Raw genomic sequence first — 26,329 nt, 5'->3', positions numbered from 1 at the left:
TTCATTCCTGTGTATACATAGTTGTGACAAAATTGTATCTAAAATGACACTGCAATAAGCAGCTTTGAACATGTTCTTTTCTTATTTTTAATTCTTTCCTTAGCATGAGTTTCTAGAGCAGGTTACTGGACCAAAGGGGATGAACATATGTTATGGTTCTTGGTTTGTTTTGCCAAGTTATTCTAAAAAAAGATGTAATTAATTTTCACTATCTCTAGCAAGATACGAAGGTGCCTAGTTTTTCTTTCTTCCCAAAACTCTCCCAGGAATGGGTTTTTGTAATTTTTATTTATTTGTGTAAAAACTATTAAATGGGATTGTGTATCTTGAAACTAATTAAAATTTAGATGTTTGTATCAGTTAGCTGTTGTCGTATAATAAACCATCCCCAAACTTAGTGGCTTAACCAAAAACCATTTATTATTTCTCACAAGTCTATAGGTTCTCAGGACTGTTCTGCTGATCTGTGGTGGCTGCATCTGATCTTGACAGGGTTTGCTCAGGTGTCAGCCATCAGTTGGTGGGTTGGCTGGGGGCTGGCTGGTCTAGGACAGCTCATCTGTCACAAGAGGGCTTTTTCATGTGGCCTTTCATCCTCAAGCAGGCTAGCCCAGGATTGTCCTCATGGTATGGCAGGATTCCAGGAGAGTGAGGGCCACTTGACACCTCGTCTTAGAACTAGCACTTGGACACTTCTGCCACATTCTGTTAGGGAAAAAAAAAGGCCGTCTCAAATTCAAGGGCTGGGGAAAAATAGACTCTATCTCTTGATAGCAACAACTCAAAGTCACATTACAAAGGGTGTGGATACAGGGAGGGGTGGAATATTAGGATCATTTTTGCAACTGTTATACTACAACAGTCAATATTGTCCTTCAAACTTGCCATCTTTCAAAGCTTTATACCTGTTCCAGCAATGTACGCACTAATTAAAAAAAAATAATTAGAGCCTTTCTCAGAATCTCCTTGTAAGGGGACTTAGGAACCAATTAAAAAGTCAGTTTGTTCTTTATAGTCGTTCATTTTATCCAGCATTCTTTTTTTTTTTTTTTTTTTTTTCTTTTTTGGTACGCGGGCCTCCCACTGTTGTGGCCTCTCCCGTTGCGGAGCACAGGCTCTGGACGCGCAGGCTCAGCGGCCATGGCTCACGGGCCCAGCCACTCCGCGGTATGTGGGGTCTTCCGGGACACGGACCGGGACACGAGCCCGCGTCCCCTGCACCAGCAGGCGAACTCTCAACCACTGCGCCACCAGGGAAGCCCCCTATCCAGCATTCTTGATTCTAGATAATTTTTGATGATTTTGAAATATCAAATACACAATAAAAGAATTTCAAAATTGGCCTCCATCAAGGCTATTTAAAAGAATGTAGCTCAGACTTTGAAATCAATCCAAGCGAAGCATTCCAAAGTGTTTAAAACAAAAGCAGTATCACTGGAATAAATGGAGAGCATGACAAACTGGTTACTTTGAAGTGATTAACTATTTTGTGAATATTTTTTCTGGAATATTTTTTAAAGCCTTGCTTTAAATTAGGTTGTATAAATAAATACCTCTTGATTACAGATAAATTTGGGGGTTCAGTATATCTTAATTGAATATCAAATTAATTTTTCTCCTAAAGGAGTTTAGTGTTGACTCTTATTTATGTTGCAAATTGCAGCAAATGGACTGGATTTTGTCTTCATTATGCTCTTTAGATAATGTTTTTGGAGAAGGAGCACATGTTTATTCTCATATCATCCCAGTTCAGTGTTGCTAACGTAAGGATTTCTAGAACCTAATATAAGATACTGCTTTTGGTGGCCTTTTTTTTTTTTGCAGTACTCCAGTCCCGAAGTAGAGAGCAGATTCTCTTTGTCACTCACTAGGAGAGGCTGTCTTCTCTTCCCTTGATCTTAGAGTTCAATTTAGTGAAAGTCGACAGACTGGAGGAATGAGAGTAGATATGTCCGTGTGAGACTTGGAAAGCAGCCTGGACGAAGGATGCTAGATCAGGTACCTGGGTTAGAACTGTCGGCCGGGTGTGTGTTCATGAATGTGCTACGTGTATTTTACCCCGGCCCTGTTTCTGTGCCATCCCCAGCAGGTTTTTCTGGGACTTTACATTTGAGCTCAGTTGTACAATAGACTGGAGATTTGGAATCTTGGAGTGTCAATATATGGGCAAGTCGTTTAATTTTCCTGAATCCATCTGAATTTCCCCATCTCTAAAACAGGCATGAAAATACCTACTCACAGGTTGCTTCAGGAACCAAATGAGACAAAGTAGTATAAGTAATAGCCATAGGGCTTCCCTGGTGGCGCAGTGGTTAAGAGTCTGCCTGCCGATGCAGGGGACACGAGTTCGTGCCCCGGTGCGGGAGGATCCCACATGCCGCGGAGCAGCTGGGCCCGTGAGCCATGGCCGCTGAGCCTGCGCGTCCGGAGCCTGTGTTCCGCAACGGGAGAGGCCACAACAGTGAGAGGCCCGCGTACCACAAAAAAAATAAAATAAAATAAAAAAATAATAGCCATAGCTTATGTTGATTGAGAACTTCCTGTGTGCTGGGCACTATTCTAAGGATTTCCTGTACTCACTCATTTACTCCTTCCTGAAATCCTATTATTTCTATTTTACAGTTAGGGGAACTGAGACACAGTCTTTGGGAACTCTCTGAAACCTCTAAAACACATTAAACAAATGTAAGCTATTGTCTTAATTCTCCCGATAGTATACGTTCCCCTATCAATTTGACCTAAGACCAGCAAATGGCAGCATTCAAAGTCTAAATCTGCGTTTTGCTCCATTTGTATCAAAATGTTCCCTTTCGCCCTCTAAGGTTTCCCGCAGATACCATGACGGTCACGATGGTGTATGATAATTCAGAGGCAACGGAGCTCTGTGCGGCTCAGCACCTCTACCTCAAGCCCATAGCAAAGTTGATGATCAACGTATTGCTCCCTGAGAGCACGGAACCCATGAGGCCCTTCTCTAACTGGGAAGTTCTTGACCAGCTGAAGAGCCTGATTTGTCCTGACCAGTTCACCACAGTGCGGCTCTCCAAGAGCACTAAGGACTTCATCCGATTTGAGGGGGAGGCTGAAACTCGAAGTTTGGTTCAGATCCTGAAGGCCAAGTTACATGGGAAGATCATCAAGCTAAGCGGTTTGAAAACAGACTTAAGAGTAGTGGCCACAGATGCCCAGGGGGAGTGGGAACACTTCCCCAAAGAAAAGGGGGCACCGTTGGCTGACGGGTCTGAAGAGCAGGACCACGATAAGAGCCCAGATTCCATATACTTCGAAGGCCTGCCCTGCAAGTGGTTTGCACCTAAAGGTTCCAGCGGGGAGAAGCCATGTGAAGAGATCCTTCGGGTGGTCTTTGAAAGTTTTGGGAAGATCAAGAATGTGGATATTCCGATGCTCGACCCCTACCGAGAAGTCATGACTGGTGGGAGCTTTGGGGGGTTCAGCTTCGGCTTGCAGACGTTCGAGGCCTTTATACAGTACCAGGAGTCAACTGACTTTGTAAAGGCCATGGAGTCCCTCCGCGGGATGAAGCTGATGCTTAAAGGAGATGATGGGAAAGCTCTGGCATGTAACATTAAGGTAAGGAACAGCCAGGGGTTTTTAAACAAAATTTCCCACTGTTCGGGTGGTCCTGAGTAAAAGCTAGGAGGAAGCATCTGCAACAAATTTCCTTAGACCCCAGTAGGCTCTGATCAATAGCTAATGTAAAGATTTGTGTTATCGTTAATCAATGGATGATTAGGGGAAAAAATATCATCCTGATTTGAACATTCTTCTGCTATCAGCCATGCTGCCAGCTGTGGTTTGAAAACAATGGTTGTTATAGTCTGGGGCTCTGCCCCAGCTTCTTGGGGGCATCAAAGGATTCTTCATGGTCCTTATGGAAGCATCTCAGATACTTATTCCATTTGACAAGTTGCCAGGAGAGAGGGCAACATGCAGCTTGAATCCACGAGGAGAGCAGTTTACTCCCTCTTTGCTACTGGGGTCACAATTTATTATATATTCCTGTTGTCTGTCAGGTAAATTGCTGAAACAAAATCCCAACAAACCTGGATCCTTTCCTTTCAGAGTCAGCCTGTCTATGCAGGCATGTCACTTCATCACTGTCTGAATGCCTGGTCACCTCCTTCTTGAAGCCTTAATTCAGCAGAAGAAAAGATGCAGCTAAACCCTCCTTTTTCTCTAAATCAGTCTTTAGTGTGAATTTGGACTTTCAGCTTCGGTAGCTTCGTGTGTGTGTGTGTGTGTGTGTGTGTGTGTGTGTGTGTGTGTGTGTATGTGGGTTAAAATATATATTTGAAAATTATGAGCTATTCAGTCCAACAAAAGATACAGCAAATACTATAATGACCGCCCATGTACCACTGCCCAGCTTAAAAAATAAAGCATTACCAGTGGTATGAGAACATGCTCCCCTCTGTGTACCATCCTCAGTCTCAGGCCCCTCCCTCCCCTCAAAGGTAACCATGATGGTGAATTTGGTGTTTATCACTCATGCATATTTAAATAGCTACTTCTGCCTCCATTTATTTTTTAGGCAAGTTTATTTGTAGCACCTCAATCTGACTTCCACTTTATTTAGAGATTTGCAAAGTTGTTTAATAATCACTGTAGTCAGATCTTGTATCTCATTTGGTCAATTTTCTTACATCTTTGCTCTCCCACCCTCCTCTCACCCATTTTTGGACTCTTTTTGTCTCTGGTGATTAAAAAATACGTTAACTCAGTTAATCACTATAACAAACCAGAGGCAATATACTCACATCCCTTAGAACTTGCATCCATCATGGCACTGTGATGCCGCCTATGGCTGTCAAGTGAGCTCCTCAAGGGTTCTGCCAAAGAAAATTCTAGAGCCCCACAAGGACTGTTTGGCAGGTAACTGAGAAGCAGTGGAACAGTCTGGGTGCTGGGATGCAGAGAAGGCATTTTTAATTCATTTGGTTTGGCACTGCCACATACAAATTAGTTTTATCTCTCTGGCCTTCGACACACCCAGCCAGCGGGCAAACTTTTCTAATGAAACTTTGAATTGTTTGGGGGCAGGTTATGTTTGATACAACCAAACACTTCAGTGAAGGAGCTATAAGGAGGAGAAATCAAGAAAGGCTGAAATTACAAGAGCTGGAGGAAGAAAGGAAAAAAAAGAAGAGAGAAGAGGAAGAGGCTGAAAGGTGAGGAGACCAACTTCAATGAAGAGGGTTTTTTTAAACTTTTGATTTATGGATTAATCCCTTCAGGTGAATGGCTGCGGGGAGGAGAAATTGGTACAGTCTTTCCACTGTGCTGTTACAAAACCAAAAGAGAAAGCAGTTGAAAGCAAGAGACTTAAAAAGTATGCTTGTCAGGAAGAACAAGTAATGAAGAATTGTGGGACCAGCCAGATTAAGATGTCTGGGAGGAAATGGTCATTAAAAAAAAAAAAAAAGACCAGGAAATTTTAGAGTGAAAATTCTAGCAGTTTACCTAAATTTACCAAATTTTACCTTACCTATCAATTGAAATTTTGGGGAAAAATTCTTTTTAGGTCTGGAAAAGATTTTCTTCCATAAAATGATCAATAATCAATCTAACCCACAGGCCAGAAGGCATGGATTTGTTGAGACTGTTTTTCTCGTGGGCCCAAGTTCTTTCTGTGAATCTGAGGAGCCTCTCTATTTACTTCTTTGAGTTTATCATCGTTCCCCAGTTTAGGAGCTTGAGACTAGAAAGGGCTATTGGATCGCCAAAGGTTTGCTAAGAAGGGACAAATGGTCCAGAACCACAGGGCTCCCCAAACCAGTTTTACCTCCCGGCTCCTCCCCTTGCATGTTTATTCTTCCAGTCTTTTATGCAAATTATAGCCATTCAAAAGAGGAGTTTAAGAGTACCCTTCCATCTTCCTCTCACTTTTTTTGGCTGGCGGAGTGCCAGGAGTTACTTGAGGTCACGTCTGTGAAACCTGGCCAGAAGCTGAGCCCAGTCAAGGTAACGATTCCCCCCAAATTTCCAGATTGACCATGCAGCTTAGCTAATCCTCCAGTTTTTGGCTAAGCCCTCCCTCAGGCCACTGTCCTTTTTTTCCCCCCTTTTCCATGTTTCCATGAGGCCTACCCGAAACAGCTGAAATTTTCAGAAAATGGCAGAACAATAAGGCCGTGTGCTTCTACGCCAGTCTCTTTTTATGGTGGTGCACTCTGTTAAGTAGTATGCACCGAAGACCAGTTCTCACCTTTATTTTCTGAGTGCCTTGACTTACTGTCATTTGCCACTGTGGCACCAACTCACGGAAGGTTTTGATCTCAAGAGAAAAGGAATCTTCGCTGTGAAAGCTGGGTCCAGTAGCCCCTGCTGATGGTTTGAGAAGGTGGAGGCTAGAGGCCTCTCCTTTGAATTCAGTTGCTTTCTTCTTCTTTTTTTAATACTCTCTGCATGAGGTCTCCTATACATGTTTCTAACTCATCAACTTAGTTATGCGTTGTCGGGCCCTGGCAGGGGGACGGGAGTGGGAAGGGCGGCAAATGACTGATAAATATCTTCTGAAGGGTTGACTCTGTTAATCATTATCCAGAAAGAGAAAAGAGGAGGAGAGGAAAGCCCAGGAAAAGAGGAGAAAGGCCAGAGTCAGGAGGCACGCCCTGAAGGAAAGAGACAGACACCGGCAAAGGAGACAGAAGGACAGTGCCAAAGCGGAGCCCCGTCAGGGGCCCAGCTCTTCCGAGGACTGGGAAGAGAGGAAGGGCCTGCTGGCCAGGAGGCGGCTGGAGGCCCTCCGCCTGCTGCGGGCGCTCCTGAGGAAAATCGCAATAAGGCCCTTGCCCCATTGTTCCTCGCTTTGGGTAGGTACTGACCTTTCTGAGACACGACCTTTACTTTTTTTTTTTTTTTTTTTTTTTTGTGGTACGCAGGCCTCTCACTGTTGTGGCCTCTCCCGTTGCGGAGCACAGGCTCCAGACGCGCAGGCTCAGCGGCCACAGCTCACGGGCCCAGCCGCTCCGCGGCATGTGGGATCCTCCTGGGCCAGGGCACGAACCCGTGTCCCCTGCATCCGTAGGCGGACTCCCAACCACTGCACCACCAGGGAAGCCCACGACCTTTACTTTTAAACAATGGCCTATCCTTTAAACAGCACACGTGGAAGGCTCACTGTATTCATTGGGGTTTATTTTCAATAGGCTGTTCTCTAATAACCCCAATTGTGCATTTACCAAAGGGATACCCAGATTTTCTGAAGGCGTTGGGTCTCACACCCCCTTCCCCACCCCCACCCCCAACCATCTGGCACACACACACTTTGTGTTTCTAAACTTTAGGATGGTTTCACCCGGGGCGATATAGCTCATGCATCTACTTTTGTAAGTTCCTAATTGAGGTAACAAAAAATGCATGGGGGAAGAAATGGGTGGTGGGGGTGTTGGGTTTGTAGTCCTCCATTAATTTTCATTGGCGATTCATCTGTGACAGGTTTGGATGCGAAGGGAGAACCTTGAACAGAGACCTTGGTGGAGCAAGCTCCTGTTAGTCTAGTCCTTTTTAAAACTATTTATTTATTTATTTTTGGCTGTGTTGGGTCTTTGTTGCTGTGCGCGGGCTTTCTCTAGTTGTCGCAAGCGGGGATGACTGTGTTGTGGCGTGCGGGCTTCTCATCGTGGTGGCTTCTCTTGTTGCAGAGCACGGGCTCCATGCATGTGAGCTTCAGTAGTTGTGTCACGCAGGCTCAGTAGTTGTGGCTTGTGGGCTCTAGAGCTCAGGCTCAGTAGTTGTGGCACGTAGGCTCAGTAGTTGTGGCTCGCAGGCTCTAGAGTGCAGGCTCAGTTGTTGTGGCACATGAGCTTAGTTGCTCTGTGGCATGTGGGATCTTTCCGGACCAGGGCTCGAATCCGTGTCTCCTGCATTGGCAGGTGTATTCTTAACCACTGCACCACCAGGGAAGTCCCTTAGTCTAGTCTTATACTATTTGCTAAGGAATGTCTCACATCACAGGCCAATTGTTTTGCTTGGAGAGTTTCAGTTTCGGAAGTTTTTTGTTCTCCCACTTACTGGCCTCCTAAAGATAACCAGACTCAGCAGATGTCCCAGAGTAAAGGCCAGAAAGGCCTCCCAAAGTGTTAATTTAAAAAGCCATATTCAGTGTTCTTAAATATGAAAAGTGAATGGCATTCGTTTTATTTTTTTTTAATTTATTTATTTTATTTCTTTATTTTTGGCTGAGTTGGGTCTTTGTTGCTGCACACGGGCTTTCTCTAGTTGCGGCGAGCGGGGGCTGCTCTTCGTTGTGGTGCGTGTGCTTCTCATTGCAGTGGCTTCTCGTTGCGGAGCACGGGCTCTAGGCGTGCGGGCTTCAGTAGTTGTGGCACGCAGGCTCAGTAGTTGTGGCTCTCGGGCTCTAGAGCACAGGCTCAGTAGTTGTGGCACGTGGGCTTAGTTGCTCCGTGGCATGTGGGATCTTCCCAGACCAGGACTCGAACCCGTGTCCCCTGCATTGTCAGGTGGATTCTTAACCACTGCACCACCAGGGAGGTCCCGTGGCATTCATTTTAGATAGAGCTAATTTTATGTGTATTTGCCATCTCAGCTTTTTGTTCTCATTGGTGTGGCCAATCAAACTGCATGAAATCAGGATCAGAAAAACCTCACATTTCCCTTTACAATAAGGTGAGCTTGATCTTTTTTAGTTTACCTTAATGACTGCCAAGGGTGACTCCTCTTGAAGAATTTCTCTCTTTAAATATGTGTGGTGCCTAATTCTTGGCCTCATCAATACCTTACACTGATTATGCAGTCCGCAGGTTCTAATTCCAAGTCCTGGGTAAGCTCTGTGCCCTGATTTGTGCCAGGTGTCAGTGGGAGCTCAGTACAAGCTCTCCCAGCGAGATAGGGCCCATGTGTAGGACCTTTCACCTGCCCTGCAGTCGTGCAGAGCAGAGAGCACCACAGAGAGAACCACTGTCACAGCCATATTTTCTACTTGCTGTCTTGTTTCCAACTGGGGCGGGTGAGGTGGGCAGCTCAGGGTCACGCCCCTCTGCAATCCATGGGAAGAAGCTGGACTATAGCCCAGAAAGCCCTTTGTTTATCTTTTTCAAAGGCAGCTGACCCTTTTAGACACACATTTCACCCATCAGTCTTTTCTTGTTCTAGGACTGTAGCCCCAGGGAGGGCTCTAGAGCATTTCTTATGCCTCTTCATGTCCCCAGCCCCTAGCACAATACCTGGAACAGTAAGTAGACTCATCCATTTGTGAACAAAGGAAAAAGGGTCATGTGCTTTTAAAAAAATTTTTAAAAATTGAAGTATAGCTGATTTACAATGTTGTGGTAATCTCTGCTGTGCAGCAAAGGGACTCAGTTATATACATACAGACGTTCTTTTTTTAAATATTCTTTTCTATTATGGTTTATCACATGATATTGAATCTAGTTCCCTGTGCTATACAGTGGGACCTTGTTGTTTATCCATCCTATATATAATATTTCATATCTGCTAAGCCCACATTCCCAGTCCTTCCCTCCTCCACCCCCCGCCCCCTTGGCAACCACAAGTCTGTCCTCTATGTCTGTGAGTCTCTTTCTGTTTTGTAGATGGTTTGTTTGTGCTGTATTTTAGATTCCACATATGAGTGATATCATATGGTATTTGTCTCTCTTTCTGACTGACTTCACTTGGTATGAAAATCTCTAGTTGCATCCACGTTGCTGCAAATGGCATTATTTTGTTCTTTTTTGTGGCCGAGTAGTAGTCCATTGTATATATGTACCGCATCTTCTTTATCCATTCATCTGTCGATGGACATTTAGGTTGTTTCCATGATTTGGCTTTGTAAATAGTGCTGCTATGAACATAGGGGTGCATGTACCTTTTTTTTTTAAACATCTTTATTGGGGTATAATTGCTTTACAAAGGTGTGTTAGTTTCTGCTTTATAACAAAGTGAATCAGTTATACATATACATATGTTCCCATATCTCTTCCCTCTTGCATCTCCCTCCCTCCCACCCTCCCTATCCCACCCCTCCAGGCGGTCACAAAGCACCGAGACGATATCCTTGTGCCATGCGGCTGCTTCCCACTAGCTATCTACCTTACGTTTTTTAGTGTGTATATGCCCATGACTCTCTCTCGCCCTGTCACAGCTCACCCTTCCCCCTCCCCATATCCTCAAGTCCATTCTCCAGTAGGTCTGTGTCTTTATTCCTGTCTTACCCCTAGGTTCTTCATGACATTTTTTTTTCTTCTTAAATTCCATATATATGTGTTAGCATACAGTATTTGTCTTTCTCTTTCTGACTTACTTCACTCTGTATGACAGACTCTAGGTCCATCCACCTCATTACAAATAGCTCAATTTCGTTCTTTTTATGGCTGAGTAATATTCCATTGTATATATGTGCCACATCTTCTTTATCCATTCATCCGATGATGGGCACTTAGGTTGTTTCCATGTCCTGGCTATTGTAAATAGAGCTGCAATGAACATTTTGGTACATGACTCTTTGAATTTTGGTTTTCTCAGGGTATATGCCCAGTAGTGGGATTGCTGGGTCATATGGTAGTTCTATTTGTAGTTTTTTTAAGGAACCTCCATACTGTTCTCCAGAGTGGCTGAACCAATTCACATTCCCACCAGCAGTGCAAGAGTGTTCCCTTTTCTCCACACCCTCTCCAGCATTTATTGTTTGTAGATTTTTTGATGATGGCCATTCTGACTGGTGTGAGATGATATCTCATTGTAGTTTTGATTTGCATTTATAGTTTTGTCTGGCTATACGAAGGGTCATGTGCTTTTGAAGGTATGTAAACCGGGGTGCCTTCTAACATAAAGACGGGCACAGACCTAATGAAAGCAGCTCCTGTTAGACCGAGACATTTAATTTAGCACCTCCTGTTTCTTCAGTGTGATATTGTTCCTAATTTCAATCTATCCTAGGTGTAGTTAGAAACCTCTTCAGAACAATGCTAGAAAGCCCAATTTTCTTTGAAAATTTTAGTCTGTTTAGTTTTTCATATGAGATTTTTAACCTTTTTCTTTGAAGGGGTCTATACAATTTAACCCACGGGAGGTAGATGTTGCAGTCTCCAAAGCTAATCGTGCTCCGGGGACCACACTGGGAGCTCTGAAGAAAGAAGAGTTAAACACTCAGTATCTTCAAAATCAGGAGGAAATGCCAAGATATCAGGTTTCCAAGTCAGATAACAAGCGAAAACAAAAAATGAAGGAAAGAGCTACGGCTCACTTACGTAAATCTTCCCACTACCTTGGGGAAAAAAAATTAAGATATTCAGCTAGAAAAGAGAGAACTGGAAAATTATTAACCAGTGAATACAATCACAGTTTGCTCCCTGATGGGAATTCTTTGCAAATTGCCATGATTCAAGGTCAATCTCTTGCGAAAGAAGACTACCATGGTTCTAATAAATCCTATTCTTCCAGATTAGTTGAGAGAGACCATGGCAGGAAACAGAAGATCTATGAAACAGATGAATTTATTGACTATCTTCTTAACTATTATCACACTCCAAAATATGCCCGTATCTGCCTAGAACCAAGTCACATAACAAGCACATGTCAGTGGCACAGGGCCGTCCATGCGAAAGGAAGTGGATTTCAAATCAATTTGAGAAAACATAAGCGTCATTTAACCAGTTTGAGCCAAATGCAAAACCTAGATAGGAGAGAACAGGTGCAAGAAGACGATTCCTGCACAAAGATTTGTACTCAGGATCCTGAGCATAAAGCACAAAAGAGGGGAAAAGTGGATTATGCCAAAGAGTGTAGAATGTTTAAGGGGTTTAAACATCATTGCAAGGACACAGTATGTGAAGCTGGTGATCGGCCATCCCCAGCTTTTGGAAAGAGCCATCTGTTGGAACAGACTCATGCTTACCAGGTCCAAGATTCCATATCCACAAGTCAAAGCCAAGTTTCCTCGCCCAGCAGGTCAGCAGACTTTGATTTGAGGTTGACAGATTTCTTAGAGGAAATTAGCAGTGATTCTGAATGTTTCAGTGAAATCCTTAGTATAAACAAAGAGGAGAAAGAGAAATCTGTGGCCACATATGATAGCTCCCCAGAAAAGGGATCTCTTGACACTGATGAAATCATCACTTGCGATCCAGAAATTAGGTCAAGTCAGCAAACCTTGTACTCAGAGTGGAAACATGAGGAGGAAAAATACTCTAAATACGAGCTTAGGAAACCAGGCAAGAGGTCCAATTATGAACTGAGATGTTCATGGCTTGAGGGTGAAAACAGTTCTATTAGAGATGAGAAGAGCAACAGCAAAAAGAGTGAAATATTGGCCCCCAAATACTTATTTGATAAAAGCTACCACCACGAATCCAGTGCCAGTGATCAATTAGACACTGTCACAAGAAAGAGGATGCAGTTTAGTGATAGTACATTTAACCAGAAAGTGAACTATAGGCCCTTTCATGTGCCAATAACATCATCAAAAAGTGCTAATGCTTCCTATTTGGGGGATTTTCCCAAAAGAAGAGAGGCTCCACGGAAGTCAGAATATAATCAGGATGCAAGGAGGTTTAAAAGATATGAGAATTCTGAAGATTTCATGCTGAATTCTGATAATTACTATACCAGACATAACAGTCAGGAGCACATTGACTACGGAAGCTATTTAGGAAACAACCACGCTAGTTCTTTATATTTTCAAATGTTTTGAAGGTCTCTTAGATCAGGAAACTCTTACTCACAATAAAAATGTGCAAGAAGAAGATTTCAGACCAAATGTAGCTATGTAGTTAGCAACTACAGAGCAAGAGAGCAACACTTCGGAGCACGAGCAAGGTCAAATGCAAAACCTTGTTTCTCTTGCCAAAGGATAAAGCATAGATCTAAGTGTGTGTGTGTGTTGCAGGTGTGTTGGCAAACTTTGGAAACACAAAACATCCAGATTCTGAAGGTTGGTAAAACAATGTGCTTGCAAAACTTCCTTATCCAAGGACAGACATTTCTACAGTTCGATTGCAACTTCAATTCGGTGCCGTCAAAGGAGCAAATTAACGCCGAGAGGAGTGAAGGTAGCCCTCGATGGCTCTTCAGCGGTCATAACATTATCATTTAGCATCATTTATCTTCAGAGGGAATGGCAGTGAATGAATAATGATCTTTTTACTTGTTCTTTAATTTGGTCAGAACACCATGTGCAGCAACAAACTTTCCTGACTTTTATCTAGAAATACCTATAGATAAGAGGAGAGATGACACCTAGAACATATGATAGACTTCTTCATGACATTAGACAGTTCCATGAGCATCTACTAGAAAGAAATTAATCTTATTAATATGTTCATAGGACTTAAAGAGTTGTCCTTTTAGAAACAAAGCCTTGGAAGAAGAATCTGAAAGGGGCTCAGATCGTCCTTTGAGGTTTACACAGATAGTGGACCATTAGCAGAGTTGTTTTTTTGGAAGAACTCCATGTCATTCCCTCCTAGAAAAGCAACAGGATTGAAGCGATATAACGTGGGATTTGCCAAAGGAAATATTGAACGATCATGGGGCACCAGTAATGGCACTTGGGAAGAGAGGACATGACAGTATTCCATTTCAGGTTATGTAATCCTTTCACTCAGGGTTGGGTGACATCAGTTTGTAAAAAGCCACTGAATATCCCAAAACTGACTTTTATAAAACAGTAACAAGTGCCTCCTCAATCCTCAATAATGCCATGGAGTTAGGAAGAGTCATGGGTAAAGCCCATAGTTTTCTAGCGGGGGAAAAATTGTATGTGTGCCGGATTTGTAAACTCTTAACATAAGCAATTTATCTTTTTACCTACTGGTTTTGGACTCCTTGAATATGTTTTTAAATTGAGATATTTTATAGATTCGTAAAGACATACATCTTAATGCAGTGCATGTTCTATTGAAAGCTCGGCTGATTCATTCTGCCTTATATTGGATTTAGGACCTCAGGGGGCAGTAGATGACTTTTTTTCTTCCAGGAAAGCTATAGCTGACATGGCAATTGAAGACCTCAATGAGATTAGATTGCCTGCAGTGGGGAAAAGGTGATTTTAATCCACTGAAGTAGTGGAAGGCAACATTTTCATATGACATGATTCATTTCAAATAGTCCTAACTTGACAGTCCATAGAAAAGTACCAGGCTGGTAAAGCCAAGGTAGGATGCCAGTCCTTGTGGTTGCCCAGAATGACGAGGCACGATGTGTGCTCATAACCACCCTCTTGAGCAACCTGATATCTGAAATGGCTATAAAATCTTCTAATTGATCTAAAGTAAGAGCCACAAGTTGTTTCATTGATCTCCTCTAATAGCATTTAATAGAGGTATGCCAGTACAAGCAAAAGTTCAGAAAAGAATGTAACATAGCAGATTGATTATACTTATTATCAATGAATGATTTGTTGGCTCCCTTATATTCAATTCCACTTGCAAGCCAGTGACTCTGCCATCAAAACCAGGCTTGTCTTGTCTAATCTGAAACATTGCTCCTAGGGCGAGTGCCTTTTCTCCTCTGAGGGCTAGCAGTGATTATTAACGTTCAGAGGACTGTTGTCCGGAGTAGGCTTTTAAACTACTAACAGCTTGTATTTTGTCAGACAACTTCTGGTAACCAGGTATTATTCTCCTCCAATGAGACCCCCACCTCCTTATTTTTTCATGTTTCGTGCCCTTGAAACAAAGAGCATTATGGGTTTGTAATGGAAAGCAGCTATGCTTGTTTTGAAAAAGAAAAAACACCAACTCAATCTCTTCTGTCATTTGATAATTTTTCTTTGCAGAGATTTTAGGCGTGAAAACAATTTGCTGCTCAGTAACCAGACATAAAAAAATAAATTGCAGAATACAGCATGTGCAATTAAAAATTTTTTTTGTATAATAGAACTGGTGCTAAGTCACTTCTATATAATATTTTGGTCTTGTTTTGTTTGCTAAATACCATCCTGGGACCTAGAAGAAAGTAAAATTACTGGTTTTATGTTTACTTTCCGTACAACCTTGGATTTTTATGTCTCGTGGTAATGCATTCTAGATTTGAGTAAACCTCTTTTTTGGGGGGTGTGTAGGCCTTAAACAAGGAAGAGAACAATTTATCCTGAACTTTTCAAATGAATTGGCTTAGTAAGGAATGAAACAGAGCCGAAAATGTTGTAATCACTTTCTGTTAACATTGTTATTCTTTGTTGTGCTGTTGTTTAAGTGGTGCAGAAGTATTTTCTCATATCGTTTTCCTATGTCCCATTAAGTGAGGGCCTGAAGTTTAAGCTGTGTCTTTTAAAATAGATGTTTTTCCTTGTACGTGCTAATAGTGCTTTAAGAAAGCTAAAAATCTGTCAGTGCGTTTTTGTTCAATTTGTTTGAATTTCTCAGGGTAGAAAGCCATGTAACCTGGTAATTTGGAAAATAAGAACCAAATAAATGTATTTTCACTTGTCACAAGACTGTTCAAAATGTTAACTTCTAAATGCTGATAATTCCACTTTGAGGGGTTGGGATTTCTACCCGTGGTATGCTGCTTTGCACTAACGTTGTTGATCCTTTTTGTCATTTGCATTGGTAGAGAAATAATACATATTTGATTTTCAGATATATTAAAAATAAAGTCATAGAGTCTTTGTTCATTGACCGCATGTACTGGCTAGAAGGTTGCACACCTGCAGTAACATTCTCTATGAAAATATGTCTGGTTTCAGTGGTTTCGAGGCAACTTCCCCAGTTTATGGTAATTGCCTGTCAGAGCTCATGAAACCACAGTTGTGTTTTCATCTTGGATAAATTAAAATCATGGTATTTGGACTCAAGACTATTCTCCCTTCAGCAAAGGTTGTAGTTCTTTAAAGGTAGCAAAACGGACTCCACAGAATTTCATCTCATCCCTTCAGGCCTTGCCTTGGTAGAAGTGTTGAAGTTACTCAACATCCAGAAACAAGTCAGAGACATGGGGGGCTTCAGTGATCAGTCTTTGACCTTGCAAGCTTTAGCTGTATTTTCACATGAAATGTACAGCAAACCGCCTCTAAGCATCCCTAACAAAGGCGGACTGTACCTTAGAGAACAACTGGGCACTTTAGAGCTGAAAGGGTTCTTGTTGGGTTCAAAGAGCTCTTTCTGAGACAGCAAGGGCTGTTCTTGCTTGTTCTAGATTGAGGATTTGCATGAAGTTTGGCCCTCTGAGGTAAGGTGAACAGGACATTGTGTAGAGAGGCCACAGATACCACAAACGCATAGTGAATGCTGCTTCTGACCCACAGATGCTGGGACTGAGAACAGTGTATCTGGGCAGGGGCCAGAAGCAAGCAGGTGGGGAGCAAACAGCGGACCCTTCCCCCGCTGAAACCACCACTCCCTCATCTTCTTAAATGGCGCCTTTTACATAGTATGGCTTACCCGACTATGCGAACTGGATTTGAGTTTTTAGATCAAAGTCCTGCCTGATGGTAATATCACTTTACCTGTAATCAATACAATGTTGATTTAGTTCTGAATGGAGGGGAATCCGGCTATTTGGGATTGAAGCTTTTAACCAGGCTCTGGATGTTTTCCTCCTGGCATCAGACAACTGTTTAACTTAGTAAAAGGAATAGCCTAATCTTCACATCTAAATGAGATTTCAGGCTGCAAAGGTGGCCCAATTTCTCTCTCCCTCCCCTTCCCCCATAGCATATGGCCTAACAGGTTGCTTGGCACAAAACGGGCAACTCGAATATTTGTTGAATGAAAACTAGTTGGGGAAAAGGACACATTTAAAAACAACAAAAACAGGCAATATGGTTTGAGAACGTAAAAGCTGGAAAGCTTTTGAGCCCTCTTTGATTCAGGGAGTACTTCCTTTGTAAGAAAAGTCTGCCAATTTTAACACTAAAATGGCAGAACACTAATACTCAGGGTGATAGGTTGTCTGTGTTTATACAACCAACTGCACGTGCAAATCTGATATCCTTCTTTCGGCACAAAGTGAATCAACTTTACTACTATAAGGATTCCTGAACACTTTACTAATCCGATGATACATTACAGCAAAAACAAAACCTGCCTTGGCACTCGGTAACAGTCTTCACTAGAGTTACTCCTTAGTGACCTTGCCGTAGACCTCAAGGTGGAAGTCTGCCTCTGAGTTTATTAAGTTCTGACTTAAAGAGGCAGAATTTGACAAGTCACAAAAAATAAATTCAATTCACTATTTTTTTAACAGGACAAGCTGGTATTTGGTTTGTAGTGTGAGGCCTCTGTAAAGTTCTGCCCCTTTACTTGTCTCTTTTGGAATACAAAAAAAGTCACTCAAAAGTGAAACTCTTGAAGCTGGTTACTCAGATTAAGGTTTAAAAAAACAGGGCAACCCACCACACTATACTGGGTAAAACCATTTTATTAACTGACCAAAGCACTTCGTTTTGTTTTCTGATTTGAGGTAAAACCATTAAACACAGTTCACAAGAAAATACAATGACTATTCAACTACAAGAAACCTCACTAATTGTTCATATAATACTTTTACAAACTCTTACAACTGTACAGTCTACTTAAGCTAAGTTTATTGTTAACCAAAAGACCAATATCAAAGACCAAGACACTTGACTACTACTCTTGCAGTGGCTATAGTTTTGTAACAACAGAAGAATAACTGTTACTTTATGAATACACTTTAAAAACCACTTGGCTAGTGATGTATTCGGTTTCCTTATTCTTCAGGGGTGTGAAGGCTCTTAGGAGAGCAATCACCTGTTCCTGTTCTGCATGCCCCTCTCTCACGTCCAACCATGTAAAATAACCATGAACGTGGGGACTGGGAAGATAGTCCTACAATCTTATTCATGTGTTTTAGGTTTTTAGGCAAGCCAGCTGATTTTTTCCAAAGCTTGCTTTTGAATGTTCACATCCTGTTTTAATCCTCACTGCAGATTACTATGTCAGTGAGGGCATCTGAGGGTCCCAAGGAGGACAAGGACAGTGATGCAGACTGGAAACAAAGAAAGTAGATTTCTTGCAATTGAGCCCAGCTTTGAGATTTCGTTTTGTTACTGGACACCTCTCTTTAATCAATACCAAAGCCTGTGGAACACTGCAGATTTGCTTTAGAGGTAGATAAAACAGAAATCATGCAGTTACGTCAATTGAGAAGTAAGGGATTTGGTGTCTTCAGAGAACATCATGACTAAAAGTTAATCCTTTTGTTCCTTGATGCTTGAAGGACTTTGCACATTTAACATTTTTACCTGTTTGGGGGCAAATACCCATGTCTTACCTGTCTCTCAGGAAAAAACAAATTCAAATGCAGCCTGTACTGACTACAGATAGAAGAAAAACAGTAATAACATTTGTATTACAGCACTGCAGTTCACTTTCTGAATTTGTGACACACGAACATATCATGCATTCTAAGACAGAAGTTAGCTTTATCAGTGTCACTAGTGATGTTAATTAAAAAAATGTACAGCAAGTTCAAAACTTTTCTAAATATTGAAATCACCGTGTTTTAAAGACAGACTGGAATGTTACAAATGATTCTGCAAAATACAAAAATAGATATGCGTCCACTGCAGGCTTTAATCACTTTTCCGCGCACTCTCATCCTTTGGCTCCTCCTCATCTGAGTACACAGTGGGCTCCTCCCCCTCCTTCAGCAGTTTGCCCACGTGATGATACTTGACTGGAAGGAGAGAGGAAGACACAATGGTCACTCTCACGCTTTCGAGAAAATCATGACATTTCATTTGAAAGCACTTGTGAGAGGCCTGCGAACGACACAATAGCACGTTGGGCTTCCTGAAGGTGGTTTATACCACAGTCCCAGCCAAGTCCCAGGGAGTTAGAGTTTTGTGCAGCAGACAGAAATATAGAACAGGTAGCGATGCCTGACAACGAGTGTGCAAGGTAATGTCAGAATGAGTTGTGTTAGTGCATAGGAGGTTTAGCAGAGCAAGGGCTTGTTATGAGTTAGGTGGAAGGGTTGCAGAACACTTTGTGGGAGAAGGATATGCTTTGGAAAATGTGTAGAAGGACTCGGGGAGGGAGGGGGTTCCAGAAAATGCAAATACCACACACAAAGGCATGCAGGTGTGACCGAATGTATCTGGGGGAGCAATAAAGAGACCAAGTTGACCAAGTTGGTAGACTGGGAGTAGCGCTAGCCAAACAGGGTGGGGAAATCCTAAGACAGATGTGGAAAGCCAGCCTGAGGAGTCCGGACTTGTCCCATGGGTGTGGCAAAGGGCGTTGAAAGTTTACGACAAAGGAATGACAGGGTAAAACAGTGCTGTGGCCACTACGGTATCACTGTGTATAGAGGGCACGGCAGATTACGGTTAGGGGAGCCCAGGAGCAGGGTGACCAGGAGGCCAGCGGGTGGATCCACATGCAGAGGAACAAGAGCCAGGAGGAGGGGGTGTCCGTGGGGATGGGAAGGGAAGGCTATGAGACACGTAAAGGAAGCTGGAAACATGAGTAAATGAAGTGAAAACTGGAGATTCCGTGGACCGAAACGGGGACTCTGGAGAGGGAGCCACTCTGGAGGGGCACGTGACTGGAGACTGACAACAGGGACTGGAGAAGTGAAATTAGCATTGGCAAGAAGCAGGTCCCTGGAAACGTTTGAGAAAGAAGGTTCAACGGAATCGTGGGGCTAGAAACCATACTGCAGGGAGCTAGGAGGGATGGAGCAATGGTTAGGGACAACCGCGGATTACTAGATGGCTGTCTGACAGTGAAGGGAAGGAGTGATAACAGTCTAGTGGGTGAAGGGGAGAGCAGGAGACGGAATTCTCCCCCAACACGGGGCAACAGCTATACGTGGTTAAAGGGAAGTGCTAACAGAGACCAGAGAGCACTGGAGACTTTGGAGAAAATAGATTTAGGAGGGCAACCAGAACGTAAGGGACCTGAGAAGGGATGGAGTCAGCAGACAACCACCATATTGCCTGTATTATTAGGGCCAAGCTAACGTAGGGTTCATCATCTCAGTGTCAAAGGCCAAAAGAACTCCTCTTTCTGAGTATCGGTAGGAATTAGAGGGGTAACCGATCTGTTTAACCAGGCAACCGGAGCTACTTTGGTGTGAAATAATCGTCAGGAACAATTGGAACTTCCCTATTTGAACATTTTATAAAAGTCCCTAGATGCCTGGGGCTGTGCAAGACAAATAAAAGCCGCGTGGCGCCTCAGAGACCTGCCTTAAGGGGAATCCACGCCAGCTCTGAGTGTAGCTGAAGTGTCACAACAGTATTTGGGGCTAGCCTTAGTTTAAGGGGTTGGGGGAACCACACTTTTTACCCCACTGATGAAGGCAAGCCCTAGAAAATGGAGCTCTGTAAGTTATGAATTACGACTCATTGGTTTCATATAGAAGAATCTATTGTTACAAAGGCATCCTGAAGATGCAAAAAATGAGGGACTGTTAGATAGCTGAATTATGTTTTCAGAGTAAAAAGACTTGCTCTGGACTTGAAAGCTATTAGTCTGCTCGGGATCCAGACTCTAAAGGTAGAGCCATACCTGGCTAATTATTAATCCAGAACTCTCTGAAGTCAGCATTGTTTTCAAAGAAAATGGTTGGATTTAGCCCAAAAAGCCAATAATATTTAACAGATTATAGAGAATGGCAAATAGAAAATGACATTTACAATGAAAAATCCCCCTCAAGGAAGTGGTCACTGTCTTTATATACTGTTTCAAAGCTGGGAAAAATTATTATTCAAATTCTTAGCAGTGAAATATTGCTAAAGTGATCATCAAACACTTGGGTTGGACAAAAGCCACTTCCCCAAATCTCAAAATACGAACTTAACCCCCATCCTTACTTCCCCGCAAAGACCTCAGCCCATACCATAAGCCAGGAAACAAGTGTCTCCTTTTTGCTTTCTTCTTAAAAACGCAGACACCATTGTTGCCGGGCAGATTATAAGCATCATTTGTAGATGAGGCCTATAGTTGGGCTCAATTAGATTCAAAGAGAAGCTGTTTTGTAGAATACAAGTCTCTCTTTCTTTAACAGAAATGTGGGCTGCTTTTAAACGGCAAGTTCTACAAGTGAGGGCTTATGAAAATTCCCTCTTTCTGTAGCCAAGATGGCCACTCTCCTTTCCCCTGCACACCAAGCACCAAATCCTATTGTGAAATCTATGCAAACCTCTCAAAAATTTAAAAAAACAGAAACCCAGGTTTCCACAGAGAACTAGCTAGAAATTGGTATGCAATCACGGCAAGTGACTCAGCACTGCTGCAATTACTTCAAGCCATGAACTTGATCCGTCCAAGATTCAGGAGCCTATCAAAATGCTTCCCAGTTGTAGCCTGCTTAGTAATAACTATTGTACTGCCTTGAATCCCATTACTGGTAGAAATTTGATCCAGGCACAATTAAAAAAACAAAAAACAACCGCTTACAAGTGAACTGAGAGTCCCAGTCATTCAGGGTCTCCTGCTGGGCAGGAGTGAGGTCAGAAAGGTCATCGTACTCGTCCTTCAGTGCTTCCTTATCCAGGCAAAATGTGGCAAGGCCCCTGGATGCGTCTCTTCCGGCAAAGACCCCGTATGGCCCCTCTTTAAAAAAAAAACAACAAAACAAAACCAAAGTCGATTATTTATTAGGCAGTCAATTTCTCTGTGGTTCACACACAGAAAATGGCTTCCTTACCCATTAACATGGAGAGCCTGCTTTTTGAATGTCAGATTCCATTTGGAAACCATAAGTAATGTTGATCCTTTGATCATTACCTAGTGGATACTGAAAGACCTGTTGTCATTAAACTTTTAAACAACTAAAACTAAATCAAAATGCTATACATTAGCATTCATTTCTTGTGATTTTCAAACGGCTAATAAAAAAGCCATAAATGATTATCTCCTGGGGGGGAAGGTGTTAGTAGGGAATGATCCAAGATAATAGTGAATTCGTGGGTCAGAATTCAACTTCTGGATATTGAACCTGGAGCCTGGCTCTGTTCTAGGCACTTGGGCTGCATCAGTGAAAGTTACGGATTCTGAAGATAAGAAACACTAAAGTGTAAATGAAAACATCTTCTTATAAACATACTCTGATACAATTTAATGAGTCAAGAGCGTCTTATAGAGATCTTTGGTTGCACGACTAGACCGTGTTAAACATTAACATGTGGCATCTGCAGGAGAAATCATTTTATGAATATCAGTGGTTCAGAAATCTATCCACAGGTTACATAATCTTCAGTGTCAACAAAGGAGATGGCACGGGGCTCAGGTTTGTCACCCTGTTTTGGGTGGGCTTGAAGACTGTGAAAATTCTATAAGATATCTGAATGCTATTATACGTAGTATTATGCTATTATATATGATACTAAATTTTTGTCTAAGAGAGCAGTGAATCATTCTGTAGGTACTTAAAGTGGATTTTTAGACATATTTAAATATTGCACAAGTAAATGAAGAGAAGCCAGTGTACTTTAAACAATGTGTTGTTTCCCCAAAGGTGGACTGAGTAGCAAGTCTGACATGAAAAAGTTTGTAGGTAACCACCATGCCAAGTATGAGAACAGATCAAGTTTCATTACGACCTGGCCACCTGAAACCTCAATCCACTAGGATTCTTTTATTTTTACAAATTAGATGAAATGTATGATCAACTTTAAAATGCCAAAGAAAAATGGTTATTTTTAATCATCATTACATACTACCATTTCCACTAGAGAAGGTAAATAGGCCAAGTGTACGGGTTTGGACCTCACCATTTCAGAAATTATGGTCACAGAATACTTAAACAATCTGAGGGGAGCATTGAAAGTCTTTGAAGTATATATATTATTCACCAGAATGTAGAGTCACTAGAATGTAAGCTCCAGGAGCAGATTTGTGCCTGTTTTGTTCACTGCTATATTCCCAGCACCCACAAAAGTGCCAGGCATACAATAATATCATTAAAAATAATAATTAATTTTTAGGAATCCTTTATAACATCAAGTATAATTTCCAAATGATATTGTCACATATTCATGGCCTCACCGGACAATAGTGCAGGTAGAGACTGAAAGTTCTCACAATGGGCCATCCTTATCATTTTAAAGAGGGGCAACTAAGGCCCAGAGAGAACAGTGTTTTGCTCCAGGTCACACAGCTGGTCAGTGATCCAACCAGGCGGAGAACCCAGGTTGCCTGACTCCCAGTTTGGGGCTCTGTACACAGGCCTACATTCCTCTCAATGACTTTGCAAACTACAATCATATGATGATGCTCCAGGCACACATTTCACTTGCTTTATGGTGTAGCTCAGTAAGAACAGATATTGACACGATTATGCTTACTGATAATGCCTTTAGGTGTGCCACTGTAAGTGACAAATAACGTAGGTGTGGTTTTCAAATTACCTTGACCATTACATGCCTACAGAAAGCAGGTCTTCTAAAATCCTCCACGAGGAAGAACTGCTAAGTGGGAGAGTTCCTTAAGAACCTTAGCACATCTGATTTTGATGAGCTGGACTGGGAAAGTAAAACAGACCAGGAGCGGGAATGAAGGCAGGTCACTGTCTGCTATCCTCTCCCTCATCTCCAGACCAGTGGCCATACTCCCTGAGCCCCCTTATTTTTAGAGGCATCCATATTGGAGGAGCTAAAATCTCTTCTTCCTCCTCTGATCCAAACATTCTATAAAGCAGAACTTTCCAAACCTGGATTCTTCTCGAATTTGCCTGGGGGTGGGTGTGTTAAAATGCAGATTCCTCGATCTTCCCCCCCTCCCGCGGTTATGGAGATTAGGCCAGGAATCTGTGTTGTACCTCAAGCGCATCAGGTGATTCTGATCCGCAACCAAGCTTGGAAAAGCCTCATCTCCAAGGCCCCGTCAAGCCTGTCCCCCTCCAACAGCTCAGCAGTCACCCACCCCTCATTTCCCCTCCGGTTGGCTTTTCCTGAAATCCCCACACCCAGCGGCCGTCATAGCCCTACCCTCTTGTTTCTCCGGATCCTCCCATTTCTCCCTCCCTCCATTTTAATTTTTTTTTTTTTTTTTTGGCTTCTAGTCCTTTCTCTCCTGCTACGGAGTATAATACTGTGCTACCTTCTCGTCTTGCCACATTCCTGTCGTCCGCTACATTCAGCCTTCCTCATCCAGCTCCCTTCCCCCATGGAGCCTCCCTTGTTCACCTCCCAGCCTTCCCCGTCTGCCACACACAGCACGCGCGCACACACATACCAAACACATGCCACACACATACCTGACACATGCCACATTCCTAGCGCACGCGCGCTCACGCACACACACTCATACGACAAGCCGCATACACCGAATACGCACACACACATCACTCAGCGCCACGCACAATGCTCCTACCTGCTGCTAATCCCATCTCCGATTCCCTTCTCCCAGAACCTCACATTCCACCATGGCTACTCCTGGCGTCATCGGCCTTCGCGTCCCCTCCAAGGCTGGACCTCCCTACCTCCTCCCGCCCTCCCCCCCGTCAGGTTTCCCTCGAGACACCCTCATTTCCTTTCTCCAGCTGGACACCATCCCCTCCTTCCAGGAACCCTCAAACCCGATACCTTCGAAACCCCCCAACACTGCGCTCTGCTGTACCACCACCCCCGGCCTCCACCTTCCAGCCTCGCGACCTCACCCACCCGCCCCCGGCTTAAGCGCTTCAGCCGTCTTCCTCCAGCCCACGCCGGGGCTGGCGGCGCGGACCGGGAATTCTGCGTCCCCCACTGGCCCGCAGCCCTTCTAGGACGCCTCTTGCCCCCTGCCCGCCCGGGGAGCCGCCCTGCCCCGCCCTCCCCGGCTTGCCGCCATTCCGCCCCCACCTCCCCGGGGGCGCCCCGCTCCCCCTCGCCTCTCCGGGACCCAGCCCCGTGCCGGGGCCCCTTCTTTTGTCTTTGGGGCCCCCGGCCGGCCGCCGTACCAGGCCCGTAGAACTTGCGGCCTTTGGTCACGTCGAACACCTTGCCGTTGATGGCCATGAGTATACGCGGGTCCTGGACGCCGTCGAAGCGCCGCAGCTCGGCAGGGGTGAAGTCGCGCCGCTTAAGGCGGGGCAGCGGGGGCGGCTCGTCGTCGTCGCTGTCGCTGGCCGTCGGCTGGTCCCCGCGCACGATCTTGTAAAGCAGGAAGATGCAGAGGCCGAGCAGCAGCAGGTTGAGCGGCGACGTGAAAATCTCGTGCAGCAGCCCGCCGCCCTCTAGCTCGCTCGGGTCGGCGCCGGTCCCCGCCACATCCTCGGCAGCCATTATCGCTAGAGCAAAGGTTGGGCCGGGATAGGGAGGGCTCCGGAACTGGCTTTCTCCTCCCTCTCCGCGAGCTAGTGGCGCGCGGGGCCCGGCGGACAGGGACTAGCCAGCGGAGGAGGCGGAGCCAGGCGGTGGCGGGGCCGGATGGGCGGAGCCTCTCAGCCCCGCCTCCCCGCGGCCTCCGAAGCTCCCGGCGCTGCTCAGTCGGGCCCCGCCTAGGTCAGGCCCCCCACCTTGCCTCGGGATAGTGGCTCCCCTCCCCCAGCCGGATCCTGCATACCCAGGCGCCGAGATTGCGGAGCACTCCCCTCAGCAATACCTGCGAGGCCTGGCCCCAGCCTCACGCCATCCCCACGCCATCCTCTAGCTAACCGCGACGCAGCACGCTGCCCTCCTCCGCACCCCCAGTTGCTCGTCGCACACCGACCCGCTCGGCCTTGCCAGGTTCTGTGTGAGGCCCCGTCCGCCACCTGATGCGAGCGAAACACTTCAACTCCATTTCCCCTGCTTTAAGCTTCTCCCCGCCTTCCAATCCGAAGACTCATCTTTCCCCGGCCAACCCTTGGGACCACGAGGCTCTCTTAGGAGACGGGAAACTCACTCCTTGAGCTCCTTTCCCACCCTAGAGACCCAGACTACCCATTTTCACCTTGGGAATCCCCATTCGCTGCCCTTGACGACCTTTCTCCAATCCTCCCCCCACCAGATGCTGTGGGGCAGACACCCCCGGGATAGCTAAAGTCAGTGCACAGGCCTCATCTGACAGCTCTCCCAATATCTGGGGAAAACAGATCGGATCGTCCGATTTGCTTTGGGTTCGTTTTTGGAACACTAAATCCTTTTGCAGTCACTGATTTGCTCAATCTCATTGCAATCACTGATTTGCTCTTGCATCAGCAAAAAACGTTCTGTTGCGTTTTTTTGTTTGTTTATTTTTGTTTGTTTTGCTCGGAATAATGACCAGAGTTTCTTTGTTTGGCAGCGTTCTTCTATTTGAAGTCGGTCGAGCTGTCCTTGGCAGTCACAATAGCCCTGTGCTGGAGCCCAGAGGAAGGTGGGAGTTTGGAAGGATCCTAGGTTTGGTCCCTTCGTTTCCTCGGTATTTCATCCGGCCTTTGATGTGCTAACCGGCTGCACAGGAGCGGCCTTACGGAGGAAGCAGAG

General features: G+C 44.3%; 2 protein-coding genes across 8 annotated transcripts in view; one reads left to right on the top strand and one right to left on the bottom strand.

Moving 5' to 3' along the window:
• The window catches only part of LOC307180113 (A-kinase anchor protein 17B-like), a 37,641-nt gene extending 22,053 nt beyond the window's left edge, over nucleotides 1-15,588 (top strand). For 6 of the 7 annotated variants that reach the window (XM_079910249.1, XM_079910245.1, XM_079910250.1 and 3 more), the window contains 4 exons: nucleotides 2,823-3,591; nucleotides 5,062-5,189; nucleotides 6,566-6,833; nucleotides 11,027-15,588. In XM_079910249.1, coding sequence (XP_079766375.1) covers nucleotides 2,839-3,591; nucleotides 5,062-5,189; nucleotides 6,566-6,833; nucleotides 11,027-12,673 — 2,796 coding nt within the window. In that variant the 5' untranslated portion in view covers nucleotides 2,823-2,838 and the 3' untranslated portion in view covers nucleotides 12,674-15,588. Of the gene's footprint in view, nucleotides 1-2,622; nucleotides 2,686-2,822; nucleotides 3,592-5,061; nucleotides 5,190-6,565; nucleotides 6,834-11,026 lie in introns of all 7 variants that reach the window. The other variant, XM_079910248.1, reaches the window with a different exon arrangement.
• Nucleotides 15,589-17,306: 1,718 nt separating this feature from the next.
• Nucleotides 17,307-25,271, bottom strand: PGRMC1 (progesterone receptor membrane component 1). Its single transcript, XM_079911436.1, has 3 exons — nucleotides 24,841-25,271; nucleotides 21,357-21,512; nucleotides 17,307-18,624 (listed from the first exon to the last, which is right to left on the bottom strand). The coding sequence occupies exons 1-3, from the start codon at nucleotides 25,163-25,165 to the stop codon at nucleotides 18,521-18,523; spliced, it is 585 nt and encodes a 194-aa protein (XP_079767562.1). The 5' UTR covers nucleotides 25,166-25,271; the 3' UTR covers nucleotides 17,307-18,520.
• Nucleotides 25,272-26,329: the final 1,058 nt, after the last annotated feature.

Source organism: Stenella coeruleoalba, assembly GCF_951394435.1.
Source record: "Stenella coeruleoalba genome assembly, chromosome: X".
NCBI lineage: Eukaryota > Metazoa > Chordata > Mammalia > Artiodactyla > Delphinidae > Stenella > Stenella coeruleoalba.
Note: the sequence above shows the minus strand (reverse complement) of the source record. Positions and strands in the feature narration are given on the sequence as shown.

Coding starts and splice junctions, on each gene's coding strand:
- PGRMC1 (XM_079911436.1), bottom strand. CDS start 25,165: ATGGCTGCCGAGGATGTGGCGGGGACCGGCGCCGACCCGAGCGAGCTA. Junction 21,513..24,840: donor CCGCAAGTTCTACGGGCCTG/GTACGGCGGCCG, acceptor TTTTTTTTAAAG/AGGGGCCATACGGGGTCTTT. Junction 18,625..21,356: donor CTGGGACTCTCAGTTCACTT/GTAAGCGGTTGT, acceptor CTCTCCTTCCAG/TCAAGTATCATCACGTGGGC.